This window comes from Arachis duranensis, chromosome 9 (genome assembly GCF_000817695.3).
Source record: "Arachis duranensis cultivar V14167 chromosome 9, aradu.V14167.gnm2.J7QH, whole genome shotgun sequence".
NCBI lineage: Eukaryota > Viridiplantae > Streptophyta > Magnoliopsida > Fabales > Fabaceae > Arachis > Arachis duranensis.
Genome location: NC_029780.3, coordinates 91,502,080 through 91,509,343, shown reverse-complemented (window position 1 = coordinate 91,509,343; position 7,264 = coordinate 91,502,080). Strand labels below are relative to the sequence as shown.

Below are 7,264 nucleotides of genomic sequence, written 5' to 3'. Positions count from 1 at the left end.
TCAGTGACTTATCTTGGAGCTTCCACTCCTTATAAGTTTCAAATTCAGTTTGTGATGGCTTTGTAGCATCTCCAGAATCTACCATTTGAGTAGGTATGTTCTCCTTCTTGAAATGACCTTCAAGATTCTGACTTTCAACCGTAACAGTCGCAGCTTGTTTCCATGTAACAAAATTATTGTCATCAAGTTTATCAGCAATTACTGGTAGAAGGTATTTAGTTGTAGAAGCATTAGATAGGATCATAGCCATGGTTGTAACCTAAGGGCTCTGGATACCATGTGAAGAATATTCAAGAAGATTGAATATAATGAAGAACCAAGTAATAAAGGTTCTTGAGAGAAGTAGTAACTCAGGAACAGAGAGAAAAAGAAAGTGCTATAATCTGAGCATATAGTTTGTGTATGCTATTAAACGTGTTACAAAGAGTGAATAATGTGCTGCTATTTTATAGCTAAAGTTTGGGGATAGAAAGCTAAAATAAAGGAAGCTATTAGATAGGACTACATTTGAATGAGTCAAATCTTGTTTCTTAGCTGTTGAGTTATTATTATGCTTTACATTGCTAATTGTCTTTTAATTATATTGAAAAGAAAATTACTGAAAAATTTGACACAAATTCTATTATCGTGAATTTTATGATACGAAGAATCGACCACTTCGTTAGTAAAAAGTATACACATATTTTTTTTTACTTTAAAATATATTCTCTGTCGATATATTTTTGTAATACATTATACATTTTATATTATATAATTTTTTTACATAATTTTTAATATTATATGTGTTATTGACTCCTCCATAATATTATTTTCGGATCTGTCCCTGTTAGTAGGATAAAAAATAATTAATATTTATGTCAAATATGTGTTTAAAATAATATATATTTATTTAAACTTATCAAACACTAAAAATTAAACATTATATCAGTTGGTCAAGTCTGTTAACAATTATACCAGTTGGTCAAGTCTATTAACAATGTGCTCTGTCTAATTTAATTTATATAACGTATTTTCATACCTTACTAATTTGTGGTCTATCAAAGTATCTAAAATCAAATGAGTATAAAACTAATAACAATAATTTCTATACCTACGTAATTCAAAAATTTCTAATATTCTACACAGTAACTATCCACAAGTAACTAAATCTAGTTAACTTTTATAATAATGTCTAAATAACTTGTTTTTATATTTTTTGAATAATTAATTCTAAATGATTATCTTTATATTTTTTACTAAATCATTTTAAATAATAAATTCTGAATTTTTAATTAATTAAGTCTATATAATTATAAATTCAATATTTTTTAATATTAATATATGCTATGTGCTATCAACAATTAATTTTAAACAAAAATTGTAAAATAAAAAATAAATTTAAAATAAAGAAGTAATTTAAATAACTTATTTAAAATTTAACTTCAAGTGAGAAGATGAGAGGAAAAAAATTTGAGAGGAGAAAATGAAAGTGAAAAAGAGAGAAGAGCGAAAAAAAGAGATTCGTCGCAAGTTAAAAAAAAATAAAAAAATGAGTAGATCACTATTGTTTTTATAGATAACTCGAAACTTCATAAAAATATTGAGGTGGAAACTCACCTGCAGTCAACTGCAGGTGAAGTTGTTTCTGGATCATTAACACGTGTTACTGTATGGTTTAAAAAAATTGATTTATTTTATATAAATAGTTTATTTAAAAAAACCGGTTTGAATAGATAAATAACTACTTTTAAAATAATTTAAATTCTTTCTGCATGTTATTCCTAAATTCCTAACAAATGAATTTGATATGTTCTTTTTCTTCATTCATATTCACCAATTTAAATTTAAATTTATCTGAAACTTTTTTTATTTAATTTTTGTTAAATATATATATACAAATTGTTTGAAAAGAGTAAAATTTAGTATTCTGAAAAAGAAACAAAATTCGCAGTTTTTTTTATAGGAATGGCATAAATGATATCATCTGTCCTTTTTTTTTGTCTCTGTTTCTATTTTCTTGATGAGTTTTGTTTTGTTCCCATAACTTACATTTTCAGTTGTTTTTAAATTAAGTTGTAAAAATATGTTCAATTGCAAATTTATCGTTAAATTAAATTTTATGGTAATCAATCAATTAACTTTTATTTTACTAATAAACTATTTTCATGTAAATTATTGTTGATTTTTCAATATTATTCTATAAATAAATTATTTTTTTAAGATAATAAGACTATAATTTACTTGTCTAGAAATTATGATTTCACTGTCATGCACGTTTTTGTGTTTTTACTTATCAACTAGAATTTATTTTTTAATCAAATTAGAATTTATTTTCAATAAAACAAAAGTATCTAATCAAAATATTAATTTGGTCTCCTTAAATAATTGAACATAATATTATTAATTTTGTCTACAACAAAATTTTTAATAAATTTTTTCAAAATAAAATTGATTCAAAAATAGAGAAAAAAAGAACAACTAATGAAAATATTTATTTTGACATTGCCATCAAGAATAGGATAGCCATAGAAAAAATTCAACCAAATAAAAAGGACCTAACTCATACAATTAAACTACCATCATATCATCACAATAAACTATAACATCACCAACTAAAGAGACATATAACAAATATGAAAGAGATCATGCCAAAATTTCAACAATGCTCATGCTATCAACTAGTCTACGTTATACCATAATTACATTTTTGTCTTCCATCATATGAAATTGCCATGAATTATCTTGGCATTTATGATCTTGAACATCAAAATGGTTTGATAACATAAATATGTACGTATTTATTAAATAATTTTCATCATTCACAGAAGAATGAATAAAAACATAAATTAAGAAATACATTTGAAATAATAAATTTGATTAAGAAATATAAATAAAAGGAACATACCTAGTTGAAAGTTTTATATTAGTTCTGAAAAAGAGATTGAAAGAGAACGAATTTTACATGCAAAACGAAGAAGAAGGGAATAAAAGTAACTATTTAGTCTAATTTAAACCGGTTTTTTAAAACAAACTATTTATATAAAATAAACCGATTTTTTTAAATCATATAATAACACGTGTCAGCATCCAGAAGTAACTTCACCTGCAATCGACTGCAGGTGAGTTTCTGCCATATTGAAATTCATCATTGCAGCGAACAAACTTCATAATAATTAGCAACTTCACTGTTATTTCGGGCAAACTTGCTTCAAACTCTAGAAAAAAAAATATATTTTAAAAATTAAAAAAATAAATTGTTTTCAAAAATAAATAATTTTTTTATTTCAGAAAATTTGCCCCATATGTATACGCTTCCAACCGAATACATAATGATAGTCGCATTTGTTTTTCACTTTTATGTAACTTCAAAATATTACAAATAATAAACACTAAAATTAGTTTTTAATCTTATAAATCAATTCTTAACAAAATTTTATTATAAAATAATTATATCTTAAAAAATATATCAATTTAAGATAATTCTCTTTACAACAATAAAAAAACCAATTTATTAGATAAGAAAAATTCTGAAAATTTTATAAAAATAAAATATTCAATCTAAAGTTTTTTAGGAGCAATTTGAATATTTATTGATCTCATGAATTATGAATGAAAATAATTGATTTGGGATATGGTAAAAAGTCAAAAGAATTATGAACCGAATGCGACGTCGTTTCAGGACATCTAAACGTGGCAAGTGGCAACGACCAACGGCGATCTCCGCAAGAAATAAATAGAAAGGAAGGTCCTCTTTAGTTCACACACACTCTCCCTTTGACTAACCTACACTACTATTCCTCATTTCTTCTTCCATTTTCTTCGATCGACGGTTCCAATGGCCAAAGATCCAGTTCGCGTTCTCGTCACCGGTGCTGCAGGTACCTTCTTTCCTTCCCTACCTGTCTTTCTCATCATCATCATATATCCACACTTTGATCTTCTGTTTCGTTTGCTTCCACCTGTGCTTTTTTGTAATTTTTTGCAGGTTATGAATTCTAGGCTTGTGTAAATTGATGCCTTTGTTATGTTTAATGGATCTTCTATTCTGATTTAGATCAGATCTGATCCTATGAATCGATGATTTTTTTCGATTTAAAAGCTTCAGATTTTATTTTCATGGTGTAAACTTGTTCGGGAATCGGGATTAGCTTTGTTTTGAACTGGGTTGTGGTTTCATAATGCATTAGGAGCTGGAAGTTAATTTTTTCTTAATAGTTTTGGGATCTGTCTTGTTATGCTATCTGAGCTGTGGGTACTGAAGAACAACTAATTTTGTGACATTCGGTGTAGAAAATTGACCTTTTGACGATGTTATTATAAAAAATTGTTACAGATGATTGATTTCCCTTTTATTTTTTTGAAGTTACTAATTGATCTCCTTTTGATTAACTCAAAATAAAACCGGGATCTCGTTGAACTTTTCTGATGGCGCTATTCATTTCTTTTTTGTAGTATTTATCTAAGATTTTTTCTAAAGTCTTGTTTTAAAGGAGATGATATATATATGCCATACCATGAATTTGACGATGGAATATCAAATTTTTCTCCATGTCACAAAATATATAAAACTAGCTGTAGATTGTTTCATGAATACTTGTAATAACTTAGTTGAGATAATTCTCTGAACGTGCTATGGTGGTATCCATCAATTTGCTTTTCAGTAGCGCAGTTCTTTTATATTTTTGTGGAGCTGGAAAGAAAACAGACATTGTCTTACTGATAAAATACTTTAAACTTTAGGGCAAATCGGGTATGCTCTTGTCCCTATGATTGCTAGGGGAGTGATGCTCGGCGCTGACCAGCCTGTGATCCTTCACATGCTTGATATCCCACCAGCAGCAGAGGCACTGAATGGTGTTAAAATGGAGTTGGTTGATGCTGCATTCCCTCTTCTCAAAGGTTTGAGTTTCCTTCAATTAAATGTTACATGAGCTTCATGGTTTACCACTTTGGACTTGACACTGGGTTATTTCGTTTATATGAGTTATCCACAACCTAATGAGATATTTTGAAATAATTCGTGTCAGGTGTTGTTGCTACAACTGATGTGGTTGAGGCATGCACTGGTGTCAATATTGCCGTAATGGTTGGTGGCTTCCCAAGGAAAGAAGGTATGGAGAGGAAAGATGTAATGTCCAAAAATGTCTCCATTTACAAGTCCCAGGCTTCTGCTCTTGAAAAGCATGCCGCTGCAAACTGCAAGGTAATCATTCAAGAAATGTTGGAGATGCATGTTGTGTTCTGCCTATTGATTGAATGCTAATTTTTGTCATGATTTCTTGTGGTGATGTCGTATGTACAACTATTATACCATAAGGATTGCTGATTCTATTATATGTTCCCATTAAGATATCTGGGGTTAGAATTCTTTTAATACTGACGTGAATTCATGTACAAGATGAAAGTTTTTACTTAAATTACCTTGACTGTGTTATTTAAAGCATTGCACTTGATCAAATGTGTAATTCGATTTGTATCTTGAAAGTTGAAGTCCTTGTGATCACATGGTGTTGAAAAATAGTTTTGCTTTTTAATTGAAATCTTCTACTTAGTTTTGATATGATATGTTTCAGTTTTATATGTTTCTTGGAACATTTATAAGCTTTTAATTCTCTGGATTATCATGCAGGTTCTGGTTGTTGCTAACCCAGCAAACACCAATGCTTTGATCTTGAAGGAATTTGCTCCATCCATTCCTGAGAAAAATATTTCCTGTTTGACTAGACTGGATCACAACAGGGCCTTGGGTCAAATTTCTGAAAGACTGAATGTTCAAGTTTCTGATGTGAAAAATGTTATTATCTGGGGTAACCACTCATCAACTCAGTACCCTGATGTCAACCATGCAACTGTTAAAACCCCAGCTGGGGAAAAGGCTGTCCGGGAGCTTGTGGTTGATGATGCCTGGTATGTGAACTAAACTACAAGAACCAACTTAACACTTTCAACATTTTCTTTTTCTTTCTTTTTCTTCAAAATAATGTTCTTATTGAGCATTCCATTATCTAGGTTGAATGGTGAATTCATAACTACTGTCCAACAACGAGGTGCTGCAATCATTAAAGCTAGAAAGCTCTCCAGTGCACTATCTGCTGCCAGTGCTGCATGTGACCACATTAGAGACTGGGTTCTTGGAACTCCTGAGGTTGGTCGGATTAGTCCTGATCTTCTTTTAGGTTCTATATGAAGTTCCCAGCTCAGTTTTCTCAATTTTTTGTCTCTTCTGGTTCAGGGTACCTGGGTGTCGATGGGAGTTTATTCTGATGGATCTTACAATGTGCCTGCTGGACTGATCTATTCATTCCCTGTCTACTGTCAAAATGGAGAATGGAAAATTGTTCAAGGTAAGAGCTTGGTTGATTGTTTCGAAGAAATTGAATGAGGCATGAGGCACATTCGATCTTTATATTATAGTATTATTTTTTAACTTATGTCCCTCCACATTCCTATATTTTAATTTTAAATTGTTATTTTCTACTAAACACAGGACTTAATATTGATGAGTTCTCAAGGAAGAAACTGGACCTGACAGCAGAAGAGCTCTCCGAGGAGAAGGCCTTGGCTTACTCATGCCTCTCTTAGACCGCTGCTTGTTTACTTTTGCCTTGTGACAATCGCGGTTTCCCTTGTTTACCTATAGAATTAGGCGCAATTTTTGAATAATGCCTTTCCAAGATCCGGAGAAACTTTTGATGGAGTCTCCATTTTTTTGGAAATTACTTGTGTATTGTAGTGTCTGTTCCGTAGTATACTTGAGCTTTATGATTTTTAACTCATGGCCATGGATCAGAGGCGTAATCTTATATGCTTATGAAGCTTATGTGACCAATCTAGGTCTTTATTTTCGGTTTTTGGTGTGTGAATGCCAATGCAAGTCTTTTCTTTTTTTTCTTTCTATTTTCATCATGTACTTGGTGGAAACAATGTTTTGGTAATTTGGTTATACTTTTTTACTAGTGTAAGCCATTACAAAGGGTCAATAACTCAAAATAGTAAAGTCATATTTCTTCTCTCTGATATCTCTTCTTGATTTAGCTGGACATGCACAATGCATTTCTCTCTGCTTCAGCGATTGCACGTCAGTACAATTTGGTGGTACATTACTACATTAGGTTCAAGAATCAAGATGGATTTTATTTTATTTTATTTTACCATTATTAATTATTTTATCATTGGCCTATGATGTACGGAAACACACCCTGACACGGAAATGAAATACGTCGAGTGTCGACATGTGATATTAAAATTTTTTAAGACACTGAGTCTGAGACACATATATATAAAA

At 30.1% G+C, this 7,264-nt stretch overlaps 1 protein-coding gene across 1 annotated transcript; it reads left to right on the top strand.

The window, feature by feature from the left end:
- Positions 1 to 3,694: 3,694 nt before the first annotated feature.
- LOC107466183 (malate dehydrogenase) lies at positions 3,695 to 6,991 on the top strand. The gene is made up of 7 exons (XM_016085169.3): positions 3,695 to 3,857; positions 4,720 to 4,878; positions 5,007 to 5,182; positions 5,609 to 5,886; positions 5,989 to 6,124; positions 6,212 to 6,323; positions 6,467 to 6,991. The coding sequence occupies exons 1-7, from the start codon at positions 3,815 to 3,817 to the stop codon at positions 6,559 to 6,561; spliced, it is 999 nt and encodes a 332-aa protein (XP_015940655.1). The 5' UTR covers positions 3,695 to 3,814; the 3' UTR covers positions 6,562 to 6,991.
- Positions 6,992 to 7,264: the final 273 nt, after the last annotated feature.

What these genes read in the sequence shown, in the direction of transcription:
- LOC107466183 (XM_016085169.3), top strand. Translation starts at nt 3,815, where the DNA reads ATGGCCAAAGATCCAGTTCGCGTTCTCGTCACCGGTGCTGCAG. An exon ending in TGCATTCCCTCTTCTCAAAG is followed by an intron (nt 4,879 to 5,006) that starts GTTTGAGTTTCC and finishes AATTCGTGTCAG; the next exon opens with GTGTTGTTGCTACAACTGAT. An exon ending in ATGCCGCTGCAAACTGCAAG is followed by an intron (nt 5,183 to 5,608) that starts GTAATCATTCAA and finishes ATTATCATGCAG; the next exon opens with GTTCTGGTTGTTGCTAACCC.